This window comes from Schistocerca gregaria, chromosome 5 (genome assembly GCF_023897955.1).
Source record: "Schistocerca gregaria isolate iqSchGreg1 chromosome 5, iqSchGreg1.2, whole genome shotgun sequence".
NCBI lineage: Eukaryota > Metazoa > Arthropoda > Insecta > Orthoptera > Acrididae > Schistocerca > Schistocerca gregaria.
The window spans coordinates 600,148,894-600,175,502 of NC_064924.1; the positions used below are offsets into that span (position 1 = coordinate 600,148,894).

The 26,609-nt window shown below is 38.0% G+C and overlaps 1 protein-coding gene across 1 annotated transcript in view; it reads left to right on the forward strand.

Moving 5' to 3' along the window:
* Window positions 1–26,609, forward strand: part of LOC126272485 (synaptic vesicle glycoprotein 2B-like) — a 235,118-nt gene that overhangs the window by 122,304 nt on the left and 86,205 nt on the right. The window contains exon 5 of the mRNA XM_049975371.1: window positions 4,997–5,118. Within this exon, the coding sequence (XP_049831328.1) occupies window positions 4,997–5,118 (122 nt within the window). The remainder of the gene's footprint in view (window positions 1–4,996; window positions 5,119–26,609) is intronic.

The following is a 26,609-nucleotide window of genomic DNA, read 5'->3' on the forward strand; positions in this document are numbered from 1 at the left end:
CAAAATTAGCTGCATTGAAGGCATGCATTGCACAACATATTCTGGATGTAGCCCTGGAAAAAGTTCGATTAGTTGTGGAACATGCTGCTTCTCAATTTCAACTTGTTGCAGAAAATGGTGGACAGCATATTGAACATGTTTTGCGCCAGTCACATGGAAATTAATATTCCAATTTGATTCTGATTGATGCTTTTTATGTGGTTTTTGGCCTCAGGACAATTAAAAACCAATGTGACATGCTTTTTATGCAGTTTTTGGCCTCAGGACAATTAAAAACCGATTTTTCCCATCCAATGTGATGTGACCTTACCATGGTGCATGGACTTACATAACTAACAGTATCACATCTGTACACCCATGCACACTGAGTACTACAGTTTATTTAACATCAAACGTGCACCTTAGGCATTGTCGTATTATTCATTTGTCATTTGTAGTTGACCACTGTTAAATTACAATGCTTATAGCACCATCTATTGCCACATTTTGTAACTATTTATTTTTCTTCTGCCATACGTTTTACCCCTTCTCCGACAATATTTCGTTGCAATTTGATGTCATTCTGACCAGTGGTGTTATTTCTACAGCAGTTTGAAAGTTTAATTATAATCACCCTGTACACATTGTATACTACACCAACTGGCATAACTCTTGCCAACTCAGACGTTAAAAATACCACAAAAAATCATTAGAATACTGAAAAGAAGTGCATTATCTGGCCATGAGGGTACTGAAATCTTATATTGACGTGATAGAATATTTTTTCAGTTACTTTGTAATCCATCGATAAGTCAGGATTTTTTTTTCTGGAAGACTAAAAGTGGTAAATGAAAATGGTATTAAGCAAGTGCAAGTGACCTATAGTTATAAGCCCACGTCTCCTCCATGTTCTCTCAAAACATTTTTGGAAGGTATTTTATAACAGAATACTGAACAACTTTTATAATTGCAACCTTTTAACAACTGCTGAGCTTTGGCTCTGTAAAGGATTATCTACTTAAAAAGCAACACATGGTCTCACAAACTCAGTTCTGTTAGAAATAAGCATGAAAAATTAATGTGTTAGCTTTTTGTGCAACCTTATCGAGGCCTTTGATTTTGTAAATTACAAAAATGTACTAGGGAAAATAAAATATTTTGGTGCTGAAGGCACCCTACTAAGACTGTTTTGATGAAGCTCTACATGCTATTTATCCTGTTCAAGCTGTGTAAAATTACACAGTATTTTTAATTCAAAATTTTGTTTGAAAAGTTCCTTTTTTTACAAAGATGAAGATTGCACACTCCAAACTGAACAGTGAAACTTAGACCTCCTTTTACACAACAGATTCCAAATACCCATTGTTTTCAAAGAAAAATAAAGTCAACACAAAGAAGAACTATGTACAGAACTGTAGGTTACGAACATGAAAATAACCCTACATCCTCTCCCCCTCAGTATGTAAGTCAAACACTTGTTCTTTTCAGGGAGTTTCACAACTCAATCAAATCAGGTGATCTTGTTAGGTAACACTGTTTGTGGTGTGGGTAATTCACTCACAGGGGAAGTGGTCTGTAGGCTCTCTTGTGGATCACTGGTATTCCAGTTCTCAATGATGTAGGCAAGTTTCAGTCAGTCAGTTGAGATGTTAGTTGCCACATCTTTAATTTTTACAGTGAAATATTTTGATTTCGTTCCATGATGTCATAGTGACCTTCATAGGGAGGCACTAGTTTGGCTTTAACTTTTTTATTTCTCACAGACACATGAGTCATATTATGCATATATTTAGTGACAAATGGTGTTTCCTTTATCTTGTAGGAACATTTTGAATGGTATAGTTTATCCATATATTGGTATAACTTAGAAGTGAACAATTGTAGATCTACCTCTTGTTTGTTTTCCAGCTTTGCAATGAAATCACAATGCTGTGTTAGAGTTGTGGTGTATAGCATCTCAGCAGCTATTCAGTAACTTTCATCTCTCACTCAGCAAAACAGTCCTAGCAAAATTTTCATATTTTCGCATCTAATTGTGGGTAATATGCCATAGTTTGTGTTAATTTAGAACCACAGATCTGAGCTAGTACATGGAACAGCTCTGACTGAAGCACAGTTTTTTTCTCAAGGACTCTGATAGATTATGGTAAGAATAGGGGCTAACTTAGCTACAAGCTTGGTATAGAATCAGATAGGGATTTCATTAGGCCTTGGGGCTTTGTTCAATTATAATGATACCAGCTGTTTCTTTTATTTATCTTTTTATTTATTTTCTGTCCAAATAACAAAAAAGTTTTTGGACATTATCAGGAAAATTTAGATTACATTACACATATACAGAAAATATTTACATTCTTTCATAACAACATATGGATCAGAAACGTGTCTGTACACATTAGTTTTCAAAAGGACACTACAAGTAGATTCCTCTGTAGTGTAACACAATTTTGCTTATATTTACAATAGTACAGTACATGTAATACAGTATATAATTACATTCTTTCATAACACTGATAGATCGGAGACATTGTCTATATACACTGTTTTCCAAGATAGCACTACAACTTAAAGTCCTCTATATAGTAACAACACTTCTCTATTAATAATTGCTCCAGTCTACACTTTAGCATATTTAGATTTACTTTCTTGAGTTCACAGGGTAGTGCATTGTAGAAAATTGCTCCCATTCTGTGTGGGCTGTGGTCCATTGTCTTTTTATTGGTCACAATTATGAAAATTTTCCCTTCCCCGTGTATCATAGTTGTGTATATTACTGTTTCTCACATTAAATTCAGAATTTTGTGTCACGAACATGACTGTCTGCAGTATATACATGGAGTATACCGTAAGAATTTTATATTTTCTAAAGATGTCTCTCTCTTCTTTACCTTGGCTACCATTCTTACTGCCTTTTTTGTAATTTAAAAAGTCTATCTATATGAACTGCTGATGCCCCACCCCATATCTCAATACTATACTGAAGGTGTGGATGAATTAACCCAAAATATATTTGCCTTAAAGTATCATGGTCCAAGAAGGCTGAGACCCGTTTCAGTAGATACACATTTCTACTGATTTTCTTATAAATATTATCTACATGGTCTTTCCATGATAAGTGTTCATCAACAACAATGCCCAAACATTTATGTGAATTTGCATATGCAAGACCCAATGGGGATGTAAACACAGTATCAGTTATGGCAGCATTGTAACTGTGGATGAACTTCATTATTACCATTTTGTCTTTATTTACAAGAAACTTGTTTGCTGTAAGGTTTGCGGACAGAGTATTGAAACTCCCCCTATCCACTACCCATGACAATGTAATAAGTTCACTTATGATTAACATATATATGTTCTTTGTCGATTAAGTGCAAAATTATTTGATTCATAAGAGACAAAGAAAGTCATTCACAAAGGATATGAGGTCTGTTCAAAAAATTCCTGAACTTTGTCCACAAAGTTTTTCTGCACATATGTTGTACTTATTGTGCATGGCCTCCTTTGAAATACTCTCCTTCAAAACTGATACACTGCTCCCAGTGCACCTCAGGAAACACCAGTGTGACTTCCAGAAGCAGTCTTGGTATACCACTTGCTGGATTGCGTGAAATACTATCTGTGAATTTTCTTCTGTCTCATCTGTGTTTGCAAATCTTTGGCCTTTCAACTCTGGAAATAAAAAAGTCCACAGGAGCCAGATCTGGAGAGTATGGAGGATGAGGCAGCACAGTATTTTTGTTTTTTGTGCAATAGTCATGTGCCAACAGGGATGAATGTGTGGGTAGATTATCGTGATGCAAGAGTCGCGAACTGTCTCGCCACATTTTAGGCTGTTTCCTCCTCACGTATTCTTGCAGGCATTGTAACATGTTCTGATATTACTATCAATCAGCAGATTGTTCCAGTGGCACAAATTCATTATGATGCTCCTGACATGAGCATTGTCGGTATATGTCAAAGGACGTCCTGAAACAGGTCATCTTTAACTTTCGTCCAGGCATGTGAACCACTTGTAACATTGCGTACAGCTTAAGCACTCATCACTGAGATCTTCTGCATCATTTTGTGCATTCCTGTAAAAGTTTCCTTGAGTTTCACACAAAATTTAATGCATACGCATTGCTCCTCTAACTCTGCCATCTCGAGATTCACAAACTATGCGTCACAGTGTTCTATTCAATATAGTGCTGAACAATAACCAACAGATATACTACAATGAAACTTCTGGTAGTTACACATTAAACTCATGCATATGAATAGATGCCAACCACATTTTGCTCCAACACACTATTGGCACAAAATTACCAGTCTTCTGGAATTTTTTGAATAGACCTTGCATCACATACATAGAAATTGGCTTATATAAAGTGAAGTGTTGGCACCCACTGGTATTGAAGGGTCCCTAGGTTGCATTAGGTTTCATTATATCACAATAGTCACAGAATAACATTACATGGAAAAAATGTGCTTCATGCTGGGCTGAAGCTATCCAATGCCCTTCCTAAAAATCTCACAACCCTTCCTATTACAAAATTAAAAGACCAACTTCAAACAGTTTTAACAGACAATCTATGTTATTCTCTAGATGAGTTCTTTTTCATGAAAAATAAATATAAAATCCTACTTTGTAAATATTTCATGCTCATAGTATTAGGTAATGAAGATAAAAAGATTGTAACATTGTTTCTTATATTAACGAATGTAAAATGAATCAAAATGTACAATTTATTGCCAGACTCAAAACCTTAGTTCATAAATTGTACTCTTCAGTATTCTTATCTAATGCATTGGGAGGAATAATCTAGATGATGTTCTAAAATTGTGTAATTCTAGGAAGTGTCTTGATTGTTCAACATTGAGTGAATATTTTACTATTATTATTAAGATTGTGACGATATGTTTTGTGAACACTGTTTTGACATCATTGACAAATATGAATTTTTTGTGAAAATATTTGCTAAAATAATACCATTCACCTCAAGTAAACAATGATTTTTTAAAATCTCCTCTGCAGACTTTGTGGACCAAACTCCATACAGAAAACTTTTATATCCGAATTTCACTGCTTGAAGTACAGAACTGTAATAATGATACTATCAGGATTTTTGTATGCAATTGCAACAATCATTATTCCAGGTAAGATTAACAATGATGTTCAAATACTATTTTATTTATTTATTTCTAAACAGTCACATAAACTGTATGTCAAGATAATGGCAGAAAGAGTATTAAACATTCTCTCTCTCTCTCTCTCTCTCTCTCTCTCTCTCTCTCTCTCTCTCTCTGTCACATAAACTGTACGTCAAGATAATGGCAGAAAGAGTATTAAACATCTCTCTCTCTCTCTCTCTCTCTCTCTCTCTCTCTCTCTCTCTCTCTCTCTCTCTCTGAGAGAGAGAGAGAGAGAGAGAGAGAGAGAGAGAGAGAGAGAGAGAGAGGGAGACAGACAGACAGAGAAGATAGGGATGGGGGGAGCCAATGATGTAGAGTTGGGACAAAAGAAATAGCTAGAGAGAAAGGTTTAGTTTGCAAAACATGATGCACACTACAGCATCATGGCCTCAACAGTTGTGTCAGTATACCTTTTACTCAGGGAAGGGGCTGATGTTAATTAAGACCAGGGAGATACCAGAAATGAATAATGTGTGAGAACTTTCTAAGCAACCAGATGGAAGAGTTTGCAGTTAACTACAGTTTGGTGTTTGCTATTCATGTGTTGATTACCCACCATTCCCATCTGGAACACTGCACAGCAACTGCACCACACCTGGTGCATATCATGGCTGCTTTCACTTGTGGTGTAACCTTTAATCAGGCAGGACATACCTGTGAATGGATTGCAGAAGGAGATGGTGTAGGGACAGGTCTTACAGGGTTTTACTTTTCATCCTCACTAGAATGCAGAATATATCACTACCTCTTATTATCTTATGAATGGTTGAGGTATGAGATTTTCCACCTAATAATGCAATAAAAAAAATTTGTTTTATTTTTGAGATACAAGGATTTCATTCTGATCTGACAACATTTTTAGTGGATAGTAAAGCACATCTTAGGAGGAAGCTTATAGGAATTTGGGTGGAATGTCCTTTGCCTCTGGCTATGGGTAGAGAACTAATAAATTACGAGACAGAATTGCTGGCCTGTTCTTAACTTGAAGAGGTAATGCTATACACAATAGCAAAATCAAGAACACTACCCAAGTTTTTGGAATTATTGATTACTTCCTCAGGAAGCTGAGAGGATAAACTAGGAAAAGTTAAAAAGGAAGGGTAGGTCAATCAGACCTCAGGATGAGAGGGATATGTAGTGAGAACTAGAGTAGAAAAACATGTTGAGAAGGAGACAGATGAAGCCTTGTTTCCAGGGCCTAGATGTTACTGGGTGATAAGGGGAGAGTGGTTAGCAGTTGGTTCATAGTTGTCACAGGTTTTTAGGTGTCAGTGGAAGAAATGAGAGATCAATTTCTATACTAACTCTGTAGAATATTGTCTCTTCATTAAGACTCTGAGAAGGGTGTCATCCACTCATAATTTGCACTACAAGGACTGAGGGAGGCAGTACAGGGGAAAGGCACTGAACTTGTATTTGGTAGGGCAACAGACCCAATCCCTCTCTGGCCACTAAGATTTAGATTTTTCTTGGAGTCATCAGAGGAGCAGAGATCAACTTATAGTAAGATAACTCATTGAGCTGAGAAGGATTAGATGAGGCAGTTGTGGGAGTAGATGTTGAGTTTCTAGAGGAAAGAGCAGAGTCTGCCCTTGCCATGGTCCCAAAATATAAAGCTGTCATCAATGAATCTGAAACAGACAAGGAGTTTAAGGCGCTGAATCAGTAGGCCCTCTCTATGTGTCCCATAAACAATTTTCTTAGGAAGGTGCCACAGATTCATTGCCAACCTATAAAAGTGCCTTGGGCACACACAAGGAAACTTCCAACACTAACCTGTTCAAAGACTGCTTAGAGGAATCCTTCAAATACATCCATTTCCATAAACCTCTTTTATAGTTCACATTTTTCAATATTAATAAAAAATGAAAGGTATTGTAATGCAAGTTTTTCGTATCTTTGTCATATGTGTACAATTTAATCTTTGGAAAGTTGAACATAGGGTGTTCGTCTTTATCACAAAACTGGACCTTTGCGTGCGTGTGTGTATGTGTGTGTGTGTGTGTGTGTGTGTGTGTGTGTGTGTGTGTGTGTGTGTGTGCGAATGGTTATCTATGAGGAACCATGTTTTTGTAAATCTTCTGCCACTTCATTTTTGTAAATATTATGCACTTCTAGTCTGTTTTCAATAAATAATCTTAACAGGTTATTAACCCAGACCACGAAGCAGTGAAGTAAACATGAATTTGCCCATTTTTTGTGTGTTTGACGAAAATGGCAACCAGTGTTCATGATTACAAAATACATGTGGAAAAAATGGAAGCACCTGAAGACTGGACAAAATGGAAGCGGCACACGTCGATGCTGTTGTGAGCATATGTGCTTGGAGACAATGTAAATGGTATGTAAAAATGTCCTGAAATGCCGCACAATGTGACTGCAGAGAAAAAGGTGGCACAGCATCAGTGGTTGAAAGACGATGTGAAAGCAGCAAGTTTATTAGCTAGTGTGTTAGAAAATCCATTGTCAAGCACATGTTAACATGCACCAATGCAAGTGAAATTTGGGATAAGTTATATGCAAGATTCAACTGATGCAGTATACAACATCTGAACATGTCGATAGAAGTGTTTTTTCATGTTCAACGTGACGCCATAGAGGACGTTAGCACACACATCTCAAAACTGCAGAAGCTTTTCATGGATTTGAATGATGAACTGCAGATGTATAATGAAAATGTTTTGTCTGAAAGAATTTTAATTGGCCAAATTCTCCCCACAGTAGGCAAAGAATATGACAATTTCAAGGACTCACGGGACACAATTCAATCTGAAAATCAAAGTGTGAACCTTTTGATTGAAAAACTGTGCACAATTGAATTGTGAGATCAAAGTATGGTTGAATCAGCTGTGTTTGTTACACCTTGTTGCCATATAAAGAAAATTCAGCGAAACAAAAGTGACGATATCAGTAGTGAAAACTTGAAAAAGAATATTGATTGTGCGAAATGAAGATTTTCTTGTCACAAATGTGGGCAGGTAGGTCACTGGGCAGCAGAATCTCCAATGAAAAGGACAGATAACATTTGCTTCAATCATTCTGAAAAGAAAATCGAAAAGAATGTTGCATTTTTGTCACATGTTTGTAGTGCTTCAGTCGAAAACTATGTTGGAATTGACAGTTGGTACTGTGACAGCAGTGCCACAAATCACATTGCTGCAAATAAACAACATTTCACATCATACACAAAATTCACCATCCATGAAAAGATTTCTATTGGAAAAAGAGGTGTGACCATGTTGGCTCATGGATGGGGACCTGTGAAAATTCAAGTGCAGTTGAATAATGTCAGAAAAATCAATGAATTGAAAGGTTTACTTTATGTTCCTGAAGTGAGTGCTCACTTGTTCTCTGTCAAAGCAGCTGTGCAAAGAGGTTTTTGCACTAACTTGAAGACAAAAATGTCTAAATTAAAGAAAAAGTGACTGGGCAAACAGTGATGACTGGTCATGTCAGCCATGGTCTCTATGTTCTTGACATACATGTCATTAAACCAGTACAGCCAGCTCAAGTGTATTTAGTGACATGCTCAGACATGCTGCAAGTTTACCATGAGAGATGTGGACATCGAAACAAACAACATGCATCTTGAAGCACATGAACATCAGTGTGGATGACAGGAAGAATAATTTTCTGATGGATATGAACTCAGAAAAATGAATAGACTGCCATTCAGGAACAGAATGAGTCAACTAATGGTTACAGGTGAACAAACCCATGCTGATGTGAATGGACCTATGTCTACAGAGTATCTCAAAAAAGCTTGCTATTACATATGTTTCAAAGATGATTTTAGCAAGTTCCATAAAATTTTCTTTCTTAAACAAACAATTGAAGTCAGCACAGTCCTGGAACAGTTCTTCAATGAAGCCAAGACAAATGACTATGTTGTCAAACAGTTCAGGTGTGATGGAGGAAGAGAGTTCAATAACAAAAAAGTTTTGGAATTGCTGGCAAGCAGAGGCAAAGAGCATTTCATCACTCCACCTTACACACCACAGCAAAATGGTGTTGCAGAACAGGAAACCGCATTATTGTGGTGTGTGCATGTTCTATGTAGAACCCCAATAAATTGACAAAGGAACTGTGGGCAGAAGCATGCAGTACAGCTGCATATCTTTAAATTGCACTGGAAAGTCCTCTACTGAAAACAAACCTCCATATGAACTGTGATGTGGATGGCCAGTAGGTGACCTGTATCATCTGAGAATCTTTGGAATAGAATGTTATGTGCATGTGAATAAGAATTTTCATTCAAAATTTGATGACAAGGCTGTGCTTGGACATCTGGTGCAGTATGTAAATGACAGAAATGGCTTTAGGGTCTGGATTCCATCTCAAAAAAAAGTTGTACTAAGACATGATGTAAAATTCAAGCCTGAAGTTGTATGCAATCTGCACACCAGTGCTGCTGAATTTGAAGCTGCTTGTGAAGACACTGTTCAACATAGTCAGCCTAATCAGACTTCTGATGAGAAAAAGGAATCTGAAGCTGTCAGCCATGACAAGAAAACAGAAAGAGTATGTGAAATGGAAGTAGACTTGGAGACATCAAGTTCTGAAGGAGGTAATAAGGAGGAAGTAGATTTGGGTATGGTATCAAGTTCTGGAGAAAGCAAAGTTTTCAGTGAGAAATGAAGAAGCAAATGTGAGAAGGAAAAACGAGAATGGATGACCAGTGGAGGTTATGTCCACATGACTTATTATTAGGGACAAGGATCCAAGCTCATATGCAGAAGTTTTGCAGTCTAACAATAAAAGTCAGTGCCTGATGCCATTCATAAAGAATTAAAGACCCTGAAAGAGAATAATACTTGTATATTAGTTGAGCATCCAAATGGTGTACATATTTTGCAAAATCAATGGGTCTTAAAGAAGAAAACTGCAGAAAATTGGAAAGTTTGCTTCAAGGGTCATCTTGTGGCCACACGACATGTACAAAGACGAGGAATTGACTATGAAGAAACGCTCAGTCCTGTCATGCATTATGATACAATTCAAACTCTGTTGGCAATGACTACTGCAGAGAAATTGAAGCTCAACCAGTTTGATGTCAAAACAGCTTTTCTAAATGGTGTACTTTTTCTAAATGATGTACTTGAAGAAGATGTATACTTGGAACAACCTGAAGGTTTTTAATATGGTACTGCATGTGTTTGTTTGCTGATGAAAAGTCTGTTTGGTCTCGAACAGGTACCACATTGTTGGAATAAACGTTTCCTACACTTCATGATGAAGGCTGGATTTAAAAACAGTGATGCTGGTCCATGTCTCTTCTACTGTCGGAACAACAAGAACTGTCTATACATTGCAATCTATGTTGATGACGGTTTAGTCACATGTAGCAACAGAGCAGATATTGAAGTATTCATGAAAATGTTGAAGATGGAGTTTCATACAACAAGAGGGTCTCTCAACAACTTTTTGTGTATGAAGATACAGCAAAATGAAGACGGGTCAATAGCAGTGAACCAAGAAGACTACACAAAGGAAATTCTGAAAAGTTTTGGAATGGCTGAGTCTAATGGAGTTTCTACTTCAAGTGTACATGTAGAAAATAATGTCAAAGAGAAGATCACAGGCAAAGATGCATATCAAGAGACAGTGGGTTGTCTGATGTATTTGACTAGTCTCACATCCGGACATTGCTTTTGCAGTGAACAAAACAGCTAGAGCAATGGGAGGTCTTACAGTTCGAGACTGGAATCAAGTGAAACAAATTTTTAGGTACTTGAAGAATACAGTGGACTGTGGAACTAAGTACAACAACATAGAGAGATTGAAAGTCTACAGTGGTGCTGATAATGCTGGTGACAAGGACATGAGACGTTCAATGACAGGTGTCATCACAACTATCAGGTATGGGCCTGTATATTGGACCAGTCAATTACAAAATATAGTGGCAGCATATGCTATGGAAGCAGAAATAATATCAGCCAGTGAAGGAGCAAAGGAGCTAATCTGGTTAAAAAACGTTGTTGTGTGAATTGATTGGAACTACGAAACAAGTGAAACCTCCTACAGTGTACGTTGACAATGCACGTGCAGTAAAACTGTCCAAAAATCCAAAATATCATCAAAAATCAAAACACATATAAGTCCATCACTTCTATGTTTGGGAAAGATTTTTGAATGGGGATCTTGAATTAGAACACATTTATGGGACCAACAAGTTAGCTGATCCACTAACCAAGCCACTGGAAAGGGTTCAACTTGAGATGCTGTGTGAAATAATTCGAATGCAGAAGATTAAATCCACATGAAATTCAGTACTCACCTTTTATTTTTCTTTGGAGGAAGTGTCAATATTGAAAGAAACATGAAATGTATTGTAATATCTCTATAATGTGAGTTTTTCATGTCTTTGTCATATGTGTACAATTCAATCTTTTGACTGTAGAACAGAGGGTGCTTATCTTTGTCACAAAACTGAACTTGTGTGTGTGTGTGTGTGTGTGTGTGTGTGTGTGTGTGTGTGTAATGGTTATCTGTGAGGAACCATGTTTTTGTAAATCTTATGCACTTTGTAGTCTGTTTTCAATAAATAATCTTACTAAGATCCACTGATGACATCTTTAAGATGTGAAAGGAGCTAATCTGGTTTTGTTTGGCTTATTTCTCCTGAACCTCAACACCTGTTTCCAAATTTGGTTTATGTGATTATTCTTAGCTTAGTTAACTGTCTCCAAGGATGATTATCTTCACTCCACTGATGGCTCCATAAAAACTTCTGTCCTTGTGAATTTCACCAATTATTGACAGTATTTCCATTTTGACAGATGTCACTCCTTCAGTATGAAGAACTCCCTCCATTACAACTTTGGAACACATGTGCACCAGGAATGGAATGGGAAGCAGGAGTTACTTAAATGACAGAATCTTTACATACATGCAGTATCCTCTACAGTTAGTACAGGAAGATATGATCAGGCATGGACTGATACTATCCATTTCTCTCTACATGACCTATGCCTTGGGAAACTCAGATACATCCTTCACAGGACTTTAACTAAGCCTTGTGTCCTGACAAGTTATAACCTACTCAAAATCCCACCCTCATCTCCCATAGTGACATTCCATTATCCACCCACTTTATGCAATATCATAGTCTGTCCATACAGCATATTATCCATTCTCCTAGTCTTGCATCACATGGGTTATTCCCCTCAAGTGTTTTCCACATCCATCCACCACCACCTACTATTGATGTCCTATCACAGGCATTTCATATGTGATCGAAGATAGGATCACAGGCAGAAACAGCCATTATATATGCATTTGCACTGCACTACACTTGAGCTGTTTACCCACACAAATATCCATCACCACCTGTTGATAACCATCCATTTGCAGAAGATACATACTACACCACTAAAGACTCCAGTAGCTGCTTCAGTACCAGTACTGCTTGGATTCTCAGCTGCTGCACTAGTTCCTTTGAATATGGGCATGCCTTATGGATGGGCAGCTGCATCCACCTAGGGGGAAAATGGTTTCCACCAACCATACTTGCATGCTGCCGTGCCACACAGACAGACATATCAGTTCAGTATCAGTTGGAAGAATGGCAGGATATATAATGGATGCTGACTAAATAGCAAGTCTACCCAGAACTACAGGTATTTGTGTTGAAACAACAGAGCTATTTGCTACCTCAGTGAAACTCATACTAGATGCCTACCCTCCCCCGACCCCCACCCTGTTGAGATCCTAGGTACACTCTTGCCTTTAAAGTGTCTAAGTGGGAACTGTCCCTCAAGTACTTTATTCATTCCCACAATACCTCTGACATAATTCCCCTGAACCCATCCTCATTTATCCTCTCCCCCTTCCCTTGTCCTCATCCTTTCCTGATCTGTCATTTTCCATCCCATCAGTTTCTTTTGTCCTTACTGCTCTCATGCTCCATTTCAAAAATTTTATGAAAGTGATCATGACTAATCCTCAGTATGGCATTGTGGCTGAGAGCCATCTGTCTCCTCTTCTTGTGCCACCAAATATTTACAAATCCGCATATAGGACACTGGTGTGACCTACTTTTGAGTACTGCTTGAGTGTTTGGGATCTTACCAGGTTGGATTGAAGGAAGACATCAAAGCATTTCAAAGCAGGACTGCAAGATTTGTTACCAGTAGGTTGAAACAAAACTTAAGTGTTACAGAGATGCTTTGGGAGCTCAAATGGGTATCCATGGAGTGAAGGCAGTGTTCTTTTCAGGAAACACTATTGAGAAAATTTAGAGAATTGGCATTTGAATCTGACTGACAACTGATTCTGCTCCTGCCAACATATATCACACATAAGGACCAAGAAGATAAGATATGAGAAATTAGGGCTTATATGGAGGCATACAGATAGTCATTTTTCCCTCGCTCTATTTTCGAATGGAACAGGAGGTGAGATGACAAGTAGTGGTACAGGGTAGACTCTGCCATGCACCTTATGATGGCTTGTGGAGTATCTATGTAAATTTAGAACTATTCTTGTCCCTCTTCATCCTGCTTTCTCTCCGTAGCTTATTCTCCTTATCTCATTCTCCCTCTGTCACATCCATCTACTAGGGTAATCCCTCATAAACAGTCAAATATTATTGCCACTATGATATGCATATGTGCGTGTGTGTTCCTTCACTCAAAAAAGAGTGGAAGTTCAAAAGCTGGGCAGACATTCAGTTCTTTTATGACTGTTTATGTACAACCCATCAATTATTTGATGGTGACTTGTTGCTTATTCTCATTTTTCTTTGCTGTAGTATTTTCATCAATAAGTTTTTTTTACGTTCTGACCTCTTCACTCTACACTACATTGTCTACATATACATTTGACTACATTTACAGGTATATCTAGATCCGTGCTCTGCAAACCATTGTGATGTGCATGGCAGAGGCTATTTTACACTGTACCACTGTACATTTTTTCCTCCTATTCCATTTGCATATGGAGTGTAGGAAGAACTATTGTTTATAAAAGCCCTTGTGCACGCTATGATTAGTTCTCGGAGGCCATTTATCCATGTGGTGCATGTGCTGGTCTCTGTATTGTCGGGCTCTCCAATTGCACTGCCAAATTTTTGGAGGAAAATTAACCAGCAGTAGCTTTGTTTTGCAAATAATACTTTTTAGGGTAATGCATACATGATTGCGCAACCCAGAAAATGATAGATCATTAATATTTTTGAACATTTGAAAGACACATTCACTATGACTCTAGTTTATTAAATGAGAAAAGAGTTTTATTTACATTTTAAGTTCCGCTCTGGTCTGATGTGCATTATTACAAATTTGTGCCACAATATTGACAGAGATTATTTGTGTACATTATTAACAAAGCTTGCTTTAAATTCATTATTTATATAGCCTCACACCAAAGCAAAGCACCTGTACTGCCAGAAATTGTTTAAATTAAGGTTACTGATAGCGCTGACTCAGTCACTTAATCAGGAAGAGGAAATGGGGCTATACAGTTATGATACTATTTACCTTCGTTAGCTTATACCTCATTGACACAGTAAACAAACCTTACACTTATGTATTACCATGTATTTATAAGTCCAAAAGGAAAAGTGTCACAGCAAAGTAAATGAGATTGACTTATCTTTTTATTGGCTTCAGTGTACAATGGAAGTATGGTGCTGTCCTCTGTAATGGATCCATGGTTCTTGAATAAGCTTGCTTGGAGACTGCATTTTTCTCTTAAACCATGATATTTATTGATCCATCCATGTTCCATAAGCTAGTTATTCATAATATCAGAATTTGACATCAAAATAACTGTTTTGTAGAACTCATGCTTCAGTGTTCCCACATGAGCATCACAGGTGTTGCCACAAAAGTAACTGAATTACAGCTGCCACAACTGGCATCATCCAAACAACAATATAAAGCGACAAAATTTCTCAAGTTTTGTGGCGCAATATGTTGGTAAAAATAATGGTATTTAATTTCCTGTTTGAGAATAAATTTCAGATTTGATTTAGTGACTGTTTCTTCACTTTGTTTATTTAGTTAAAGATTTTTAAGACAGATAGGTAATAATAAGAGTTTGAACATTTGTAATTACTGATTTTTTCATATTTCCTGTTAAAATGTAATACTGATTTTGTCATGGATTTGTAAAATGTATGTTTTGTCCGATACTTGGAATGAGTGTTAAAAATAACAGTGAATATTGCAGGTTGTTTTGAACTAGATTCTCAGATAAACATGTGAAAACTAATTTTCAAAGCATTTCTTTGTGTGGTCAAAACTATCAGATTGTAAATAAAATTTATAATTACACAAGAGTTAGATGCAATCAAAGTATTCTTAGAAACAGTTACATAATTTGGCAGTGGAAACAAGTTCAAAACTTTCTGGAATTTGAACACTGTTGTAAACTTTGCATATTGGGAAAAAGATTCCATTACACCCTGCTCTATTACACAGTTTAGAGTTTTGTTATATGTAACAAGGCAAGGAAAATATATTAAAAAGACAGTTTGCACCTCTTAGGAAGGGGAGTGATCATGCAGTCAATAAAAATATTATGTCTGTTGAGGTTGAAATTGAGTCTGGTTGTGAATTTAAACAATGGAAAACCAGGATGGAATGTAACAGTATTATGAAAAGGATTGTTGCTACGCACTATATAGTGGAGATGCTGAGTCACAGATGGACACAACAAAAAGGCTGTTGGAAAGTAGTCTTTCAACCATCAAGGCCTCTGTCAAAAATAGATAAGATAACACACACACATTCATGCAAATACAACTCGCACACACATGACCACAGTCTCTGGCAGCTGAAGGCAGACTGCGAGTAACAGCACATGGTAGGAGACACAACCTGGTGCTGAGGGTAAGGAGGAGCCCAGGTGGAGAGGGGGAGGGATAGCAGGGTAGGTGTGGGGGACGGTAAAGTGTTGCCTGTGGGAGTGTATATGAATGAGGTGGAGAGTGCATAGGACAGCTAGGTGCAGTTGGGTGGTCTGATGGAGGGCGGGGGGTGAGGAAGGGGGGGGGGGGGGGGGGGGGGGAGAGGAGGAGTAGTGGAAAAGGAGGGAAGTAAAAAGACTGAGGGTGCATTGGTGAAATAGAGGCCTGTGTCCTCTGTAGTGTTGGACCAGGAACAGGGCAATGACAAGTGAAGGTTGAAGGCAATATGAATCCAGCAAATATAGCTCGCGACTTCAATAACAAGGTCAATGAATATTTTCCAAACTGTAAGGAATTGGAAAGTTCCTTAAGGGATCAAACGATTGTCGAACATTTGTATGATTATTTCCTACATTTGTTGATAAACAGTATGTGTGGTGATAATGATACCTTGCTGAATGCTGCGGGGCTGTATTTACCAGATGATGAGATTGTTGACGTTCTGTATGAAGAACACAAAGAGGCAATACTGTGACTTCAATCTGATGGTATTTCTTTGGGTTACATGAAGGAAATGCTCCAATACAGGTTACTGTCCAAACCAATTAAAAGATGCAAATATAGATTATGGAGTGAAGTAACAAATAAATTTAAGAAATTTAAAGGGATGGAGGAAAAAAGCACAATTAAATATTGTAAAGAAGACATGGACCAAGATGGAACCTGAAGACAGAAGTTCAGTGAACTAAAAAACCATGTATACCAACAATTTATTAAAGCCAGAAATGAATTAAGTGCAGTGCATGATACAGACCTACAGATTTGGGGATTGCATTACGCTAAACAAATTGGCCTGGACTTCAAGGCTTCATCTCATTGGCTTGTCACCTTGAAAACAAAATGCAAAATTATGAGCAGGAAGATTACGAAATATGTAAGCAAGAACTATGTGAATAAACTGGAAGAACTTTTAGAGTGTTCCAAGACGTTTGTTACAGAAACTAATGTCAGATTCCAACAGCATGAAGACGCATATATTATCCCCCCCCCCCCCCCCCCCCATGAACCTTGGACCTTGCTGTTGGTGGGGAGGCTTGCGTGCCTCAGGGATACAGATAGGCGTACCGTAGGTGCAACCACAGTGGAAGGGTATCTGTTGAGAGGTCAGACAAATGCATGGTTCCTGAAGAGGGGCAGCAACCTTTCCAGTAGTTGCAAGGGCAACAGTCTGGATGATTGACTGATCTGGCCTTGTAACAATAACCAAAATGGCCTGGCTGTGCTGTTACTGCGAACAGCTGAAAGCAAGGGGAAACTACGGCCATAATTTTTCCCTAGGGCATGCAGCTTTACTGTATCATTAAATGATGATGGCGTCCTCTTGGGTAAAATATTCCGAAGGTAAAATAGTCCCCCATTCGGATCTCTGGGCGGGGACTACTCAAGAGGATGTCGTAATCAGGAGAAAGAAAACTGGTGTTCTATGGATCGGAGTGTGGAATGTCAGATCCCTTAACCGGGCAGGTAGGTTAGAAAATTTAAAAAGGGAAATGGATAGGTTAAAGTTAGATATAGTGGGAATCAGTGAAGTTCGGTGGCAGGAGGAACAAGACTTTTGGTCAGGTGACTACAGGGTTATAAACACAAAATCAAATAGGGATAATGCAGGAGTAGGTTTAATAATGAACAGGAAAGTAGGAATGCGGGTAAGCTACTACAAACAGCATAGTGAACGCATTATTGTGGCCAAGATAGATACGAAGCCCACTCCTACTACAGTAGTACAAGTTTATATGCCAACTAGCTATGCAGATGACAAAGAAATTGAAGAAATGTATGATAAAATAAAAGAAATTATTCAGATAGTGAAGGGAGACGAAAATTTAATAGTCATGGGTGACTGGAATTCGGTAGTAGGAAAAGGGAGAGAAGGAAACGTAGTAGGTGAATATGGTTTGGCGCTAAGAAATGAAAGAGGAAGCCACCTGGTAGAATTTTGCACAGAGCACAACGTAATCATAGCTAACACTTGGTTCAAGGATCATAAAAGAAGGCTGTATACATGGAAGAAGCCTGGAGATACTGACAGCTTTCAGATAGATTATATAACGGTAAGACAGAGATTTAGGAACCAGGTTTTAAATTGTAAAACATTTCCAGGGGCAGATGTGGACTCTGACCACAATCTATTGGTTATGACCTGTAGATTAAAACTGAAGAAACTGCAAAAAGGTGGGAATTTAAGGAGATGGGACCTGGACAAACTGACTAAACCAGAGGTTGTACAGAATTTCAGGGAGAGCATAAGGGAACAATTGACAGGATTGGAGAAAGAAATATAGTAGAAGAAGAATCAGTAGCTTTGAGGGATGAAGTAGTGAAGGCAGCAGAGGATAAAGTAGGTAAAAAGACAAGGGCTAGTAGAAATCCTTGGGTAACAGAAGAAATATTGAATGTAATTGATGAAAGGAGAAAACATAAAAATGCAGTAAATGAAAAGGAATACAAACGTCTCAAAAATGAGATCGACAGGAAGTGCAAAATGGCTAAGCAGGGATGGCTAGAGGACAAATGTAAGGATGTAGAGGCTTATCTCACTAGGGGTAAGATAGATACTGTCTACAGGAAAATTAAAGAGACCTTTGGAGATAAGAGAACCACTTGTATGAACATCAAGAGCTCAGATGGAAACCCAGTTATAATCAAAGAAGGGAAAGCAGAAAGGTGGAAGGAGTATATAGAGGGTCTATACAAGGACGATGTACTTGAGGACAATATTATGGAAATGGAAGAGGATGTAGATGAAGATGAAATGGGAGGTATGATACTGCATGAAGAGATTGAGAGAGCACTGAAAGACCTGAGTCGAAATAAGGCCCCCGGAGTAGACAACATTCCATTGGAACTACTGACGGCCTTGGGAGAGCCAGTCTTGACAAAACTCTACCAGCTGGTGAGCAAGATGTATGAGACAGGCGAAATACCCTCAGACTTCAAGAAGAATATAATAATTCCAATCCCAAAGAAAGCAGGTGTTGACAGATGTGAAAATTACCGAACTATCAGTTTAATAAGTCGCAGCTGCAAAATACTAACATGAATTCTTTACAGACGAATGGAAGCTCAGTTTGGATTCCGTAGAAATATTGGAACATGTGAGGCAATACTGACCCTTCAACTTATCTTAGAAGCTAGAATAAGAAAAGGCAAACTTACGTTTCTAGCATTTGTAGACTTAGAGAAAGCTTTTGACAATGTGGACTGGAATACTCTCTTTCAAATTCTGAAGGTGGCAGGGGTAAAATACAGGGAGTGAAAAGCTATTTACAATTTGTATAGAAACCAGATGGCAGTTATAAGAGTTGAGGGGCATGAAAGGGAAGCAGTGGTTGGGAAGGGAGTGAGACAGGGTTGTCCCCAATGTTATTCAACCTGTATTTTGAGCAAGGAAACAAAAGAAAAATTCGGTGTAGGTATTAAAATCCATGGAGAAGAAATAAAAACTTTGAGGTTCACCGATGACATTGTAATTCTGTCAGAGACAGCAAAGGACTTGGAAGAGCAGTTAAACAGAAAGGATAGGGTCTTGAAAGGAGGATATAAGATGAACATCAACAAAAGCAAAAATGGAATGTAGTCGAATTAAGTCTGGTGATGCTGAGGGAATTAGATTAGGAAATGAGACACTTAAAGTAGTAAAGGAGTTTTGCTATTTGGGAAGCAAAATAACTGATGATGGTCGAAGTCGAGAGGATATAAAACGTAGGCTGTCAATGGCAAGTAAAGCGTTTCTGAAAAAGAGAAATTTGTTAACATCGTGTATAGATTTAAGTGTCAGGAAGTCGTTTCTGAAAGTATTTGTATGGAGTGTAGCCATGTATGGAAGTGAAACGTGGATGATAAATAGTTTGGACAAGAAGAGAACAGAAGCTTTAGAAATGTGGTGCTACAGAAGAATGCTGAAGATTAGATGGGTAGATCACATAACTAATGAGGAAGTGTTGAATAGGATTGGGGAGAAGAGAAGTTTGTGGCACAACTTGACCAGAAGATGGGATCAGTTTGTATGACTTGTTCTGAGGCATCAAGGGATCACCAATTTAGTATTGGAGGGCAGTGTGGAGGGTAAAAATCGTAGAGGGAGACCAAGAGATGAATACACTAAGCAGATTCAGAAGGACGTAGGTTGCAGTAGGTACTGGAAGATGAAGAAGCTTGCACAGGATAGAGTAGCATGGAGAGCTGCATCAAACCAGTCTCAGGACTGAAGACCACAACAACAACATATTATCAACACAGATCAGTCCATTTCAACTATGAAATGAAATCGACCCGCACATTATCGTTAGTTGGAGAAGGTGACAAGGAATGTACTGTAGACCAGCAGCATGCCACTTCACATAGTTATACCATACAATATGCTCTGAACAAAGCAGGATTTCTTTTCCTACATTTTACTTATGTTTGCAGGAAAAAGAATGGTGTATTTGGACTGCAAGTTCAGCAACAGGTGAATAGGGTACTTGCACAAATGCTGAATGTCATTGTGAATTGCAGTGCATCAGGAAAAATGGAGAAAAGACTAGTGAAAGACTTTAATGAATGTGTGATTGCTCCTTACGCGGACAAAGATTTTGCCTTACTCCTTGACAGCTATACAGGACAGAAGGATCAGTCACTGTACAATTTTAGTGTGAGGGTAGACGTGATTACCATACCTCCAGGTTGCACATCTCTTGTGTAACCATTAGATGTGTTTGGTTTTCAGCAAATGAAAAGATTCTATGATTTTGCAAAGCTGCACAGGTACACAGAGAAGTATTGTTTACGTGATCATGTGTCAATTATCAAAGTTCAGGCACTCACACATAACCAACTTCGTTCTCCAAAATTCCAGGACATGTTCAGATTTGCTTGGACATATGCAGGGTTACACACAGAAAAATTTGAAAACATTAAAACATATGTTTTGACAGAGCATGAGGAAAACTGTGCGACTGTGAAACTGTTGTATTCATTTGTTGCAGTTTATATGAAAACTCTTATGTTTTCATCACTTTTTTGGGAGTGATTATCACATCCACAAGAAAACCTAAATCGGGCAAGGTAGAAGAATCTTTTTACCCATTCGCCAAGTGTACAAGTTAGAGGGTCGACAACATATTTCCTGTCATGTGATGGACATGCTGTCACCAGTGCCGTATAGAATATATCAGACATGTTTTTCTGTGGAGGAATTGGTTGACCTATGACCTTGCGATCAAATATTCTCGGTTCCCATTGGAGAGGCACGTCCTTTCGTCTACTAATCGCACGATTTTGCGGTGTGGTCACAAAACACAGACACTAAACTTACTATAGTGAACAGAGACGTCAATGAACAAACGGACAGATCATAACTTTGCGAAAACAAAGAAAATAAATTTTTCACTCGAGGGAAGACTTGGACCAAGGACCTCTCGTTCAGCAGCTGCTCACACTAACCACAGGACGACAGCGCTCCTGGGCTCACACTGTTCTTGATGTTGCCTATTGTGTGCATGGACTACTCAGTTTGTATATTTTGCTTATTTTTTTCATAGTTCCACACAAATTCATCATGTTTTCTTGATTGATCTGTTTTCAAAGCCTATCCACTGTGCCAACTTATAAGTAAATCTGAGGGGGGTGCAATGGGGAGGTTCCCTTGTCAGCATGAGTGACAAGTGACAAACTGTAGCCAAGAAACAGCTGGATCAACCCCTTGCTGAGCACACTGCCCCCCCCCCCCCACCCCCCCATGAGGTTTTCCATTCCAATGACTGCTTCATAGCCTGTGCCATCTGGGTCCTTCCCATGAACATCAGCTTTTCTCAACTGTGCACATGAGTACTCTCCCTGCAATATATCATAAGTGCCCATAATCCTCAAACGCATCTAGTCACAGTCCTTACACATCTAGGTCCTCCCTATCCCCATTCTAACACTATATTCCATCAACACACCCTTGGTCTTTTTACTTCACTCCTTTTCTGCTAGCCCCCATGTAATCTTCCTGCTGCACCTAGCTGCCCAATGGTCTTTCCATCTTGTCCCTGTAGGGTCCCACAAGCAGCACATTACTGCCCTCCACCCCTACCCTACTATCCCTTCCCCTCCCCGTCGTCCTCCTTACCCCCAACACCTGGTTGCATCTCCCATCATGCGCTGCTGCTTGCAGTCACTTGAATCTCCCGTAACAGTTGTAGAATCATTGAAAGGAAGTTAACACTCAGTATTATGGAACAGCATCAATCATGCAGTATTAGCCAAAGATGATTTTTAACATGCCAGGTATGGAGTGGCATGCCTTTGGATTCATTGCAGTTTGACAGGCAGCCCTTGAAGTATTTTTGAACACATTCTCTTGAGGAAGTTTGACAATTCACAAATGATGCAAATATTTTAGACCTTGTAGCTTGAAAAAGGCATGATGTTATTAAAAGTGTCAGTATATAGACAGGAATTAGTGATTATTGTGATGATGGCTACTAGAATTAATAAATTCATCAAGAAAGCAAAGAGTGCTTTTATGTTTGCAAAAAACAGAATAGCAGCTGTTAAGACCCTACTTAGACAATGAATGGATGTTATTTAGTTCAAATATGGTGGGTGTAGAGGAATTATGAGCAGAGTTTAAACTGATGATAAACTGCTCTCTGGGGAAGTAAGTGTGGAGTAACAAATCCAGAAAAGTTGAGAAAACCCGATACACAAAGCGTGTAGCAACTTCTGCCTTCATGTATAAGTGAAAGACCTTGCCAAGAATTACAGAATATTCTGGCACTATATAAAACTGCTAAGCAGGTCAAAGGCTTCTATTCAGTCACTCATTGACCAGTCTGGTGTGGCAGTAGAAGACAACAAGAGGAATCATACAATGTAAGCTTTCACAGCCGGTATTGTCTTCACTTAAAACTTCCGGGCTGATAGGTTGTAGTCGAAGTATAAAACTCTCTCCTGATGTTTCGTCTCTGACTGCAGGAGAAATCCTCGGAGGTACAGTAGTAATCTGCCGTAACTCTGAGGATGTGTCTCGCAGTCGGAGATGAAACGTCAGGAGGGAGTTTTATATGTCGACCATGGCCTATCCGCCCAGAAGTTTTAAGTGAAGACAACAAGAGGAAAGTTGAAGTTTTAAATCTCACATTTAAAAAAATCATTCATGCAGGAGGATCACACAGATATACCACCATCTGACCATTACACAGATTCCTGTGTAGATCATATACAGTGTGTTCCATTTATCTGTGACCCCACGGATGGGTTGTGTTTGCTGGTCACCAGAGCTGCAGAAGCAGTCGAACGAGTTCTGCATCTCCCTGTTATTGCCACATTATGTGCCTTTCCATGCTGTATTACTTGAACAGTAAAACAAACATCATCAGTATAACATTGAAGTCTGCAAAAGCAGCAATAGCAAGACCAAATTATTCCATTCTGCAATGGGTGTCTATTTACAATTCATATGTGCATACAGAGTCCACTCCTGTTGTCTGGAGATTGTTTGAACATAAACTTCCCCGTGTTTGACTTTTGAGTGCATAAATTTTATGAAATGGAAAGTGTTCATGACTAGAAGCATAAATGACAGTGCACCGAGTGCAGCTGGCCTTTGTTGACTGCTGTATTACACTATTGCTATCACCCCTTGGTGGAAGAATCGTACACATCTACTTCACAACCAGAATCCAGATGTCATTCAATTTCAAACCCTCCTCCTTCCTACTGAAATTTCTGGGGTGTTTTGCAATCTCTACGGCCTCTCTGTATAGCCTTTTGTGGTACCTGCTTGTGGCTGCCAGTACTTCAGTCAAAGTTATTTGCCTCAGTGAACATTGGCTTACACATGATAATATTAGAATTCTTAACAAAATCGAAAATTTTGAAGTAGCAAACAGCTTTTGTAGACACGAGAAATTATGTGGAGGCTGTTGCATAATTACTCATTCTGATATAAAATATGTAATAAGAAATGATTTTAATCATTTGAATGAAAATAGTATATTTGAGTGCTGCTGTATCAAGTTAAGGGACCTAAATATCATAGTAGCTTCTATTTACAGAATACCAGAGAAAGCTGCAATTGAAGCTTTTATGACCAAATTTCAGTGCCTCCTTGTAAATCTAAACAAAGAAAAAGGGAAAAAAAAATGTAATAGCTGCTGACTTCAATATTAATACCGTAGGTGAAAGCAATGATGTGTCCAAATTCACTGACATAGTAAAAGGTTTTCGCTTCAAAGTAAACTTTAAGTAAGCCACTAGGGTAAATGCACATTCAGCCACCTGTATTGATAATATTCTAACAAACTATGTATTTGAAGCTGTCCATAAATTTTGCTTTGATCTAGGAATCTCTGACCACTCTGCATTATTCAATGAACTGCCAAAAAATAACAAAGAAATTCCATGTAACAGAAACTCTATGAAAAGGAACTTAAGTGAAAAAGAATTAACTGTCTTTAGAAATAAGGTAAGAGAGGTTGAATGGCTTTATGACAACTGTATTTCAAGTAGTAGTAACTCTGACAAATGTTTAAGCAGTTTTCTTGGGGTGTTTAATGAAACTTTTCCACTTATAACCACATGTAACAAAATCAATGGTAAAGTTAAATGTATAGCTCTGGGTATAAAAATTTCTAGTGCTAGGAAGACGCAACTACATAATGAACTGAAATATAAGAAAAACAGATTTACTGAATATGTTAGACATTATAAAGCTACCTTCAAAAAAAGTTGTGAAAGCAGCCAAACAACTGGCAAACAATAAGTTCATTTCACAATATAAAAGTAAAACAAAGGCAGTGTGGTCTGTTGTCAAATTAGAGTTAGGTGTTAGAATTAATAGAAATGAGATATCTAGGATTAAAGTAAATGATAGCCTGATTGTAAACCAAGCTCAAATATCGGAGTGTTTAAATGAATTCTTCATAAATGTGGCAAAGTCAGATGTTGATATAGTAGAATATCAGAGTAAAGTAAACCCCTTTGGACTCCAGCAAGGAGCTGAGTATCTCACAGATTTAAACAAAGTCTCAATGTGGAAAATATTATATAATAATTAAAAAATAAAAATTCAGCTGGGTGGGATGGGTACTGACTAAAGTGATTAACGCAGTGTACCATATAATAGCACCTCCACTAACTAAAACTATCAGTTATCAATAAAGCATGTGGAAAATATTATATAATAATTAAAAAATAAAAATTCAGCTGGGTGGGATGGGTACTGACTAAAGTGATTAACGCAGTGTACCACATAATAGCACCTCCACTAACTAAAACAATTAATCAATCTTTTGAACAGGGATTCTTTCCTGATGTGTTGAAGTATGCTTAAGTTAGACCTCTGTTCAAGAAAGGGTCGAGGGAAGACATGGGAAACTATTTCTATCTTTCCAATCTTGTCAAAAGTATTTGAGAAAGTAGTTGCAAACCAGATACAAAATTTGATTGTAAAAAATGATACTAAAATAAAGAACCAATTCGGATTCCAGCCAGGTAAAAACACCCTAGATGCAATAAATAACTTTATTGAAAATATATGCAAAGCACTGATCCAGAGGAGTAAGTTGCTGGTATTTTCTGTGTTGTTACTAATGCCTTCATCTCTGTAAACCATGCCTTGCTTATCTACAAATTAGATAAATATGGGATTAAGAGCAATACTCTCAAATGGCTTACATCATACCTGCAGAACAGAAAACAAAGGGTAACTATAACTTCAAATGTGGTGAATTATTTCTTGAAGTGGAGTACTGTATCACAAGGTGTGCCTCAAGGCTCCATTTTGGGGCCAATCTTGTTCCTATTCTATGTAAATGACTTATCCACAAACATCAATTCCCCATCAGTTCTGTTTGCAGATGATACTTCTCTTTTAATTGAAGATGATGATGCAGAAAAAAATCCAAGCTTCATTGTGAGCACACTGGATGCCCTAGAAAACTGGTTCCAGTTAAATGGGTTGAAACTGAACACTGCAAAAACCCATATGGTACAACTCCAAACCAAACACTCAAAATGTGGAGAGCTGAAAATACAACATAATAATTAACTCTTGGAAGAAACTGACGCTATCAAATTCCTAGGACTAAATGTGGACAAGAACTTGAACTGGAACACACATATTGACTCCTTATCAAATAAACTAAGCAGTTTTGCATGTGCAATGCAGATACTTGCAAATTCTACCAACATGAGTACTCAAAAAATAGCATATCATAGTTATTTTGAACCAGTCGTTAGGTTTGGTATAATTTTCTGGGGAGGTTCAAGTAGAGTATCTTGTAACTTTAAAAAAATTGTCAGATACAAATGTACCGCACAGAAAATAGAATCTTGTCACACTCTATTTTGACAATTGTAAATTCTGACTGTACTCTCCATACATAGCAGGCAAAAATTATTTGAGAACAATCATTTTAAGCACATATACAACACAAGAAATAAATTAATTTTACTCTTCCCACACACAAATTGAAATTATATGAATGGGCTCCACAGTATATGGAGATGACAATATATAACAAATTAATGGGCAAAAATATATTTAATGTTAAGCCTGATATGGCATCTGATT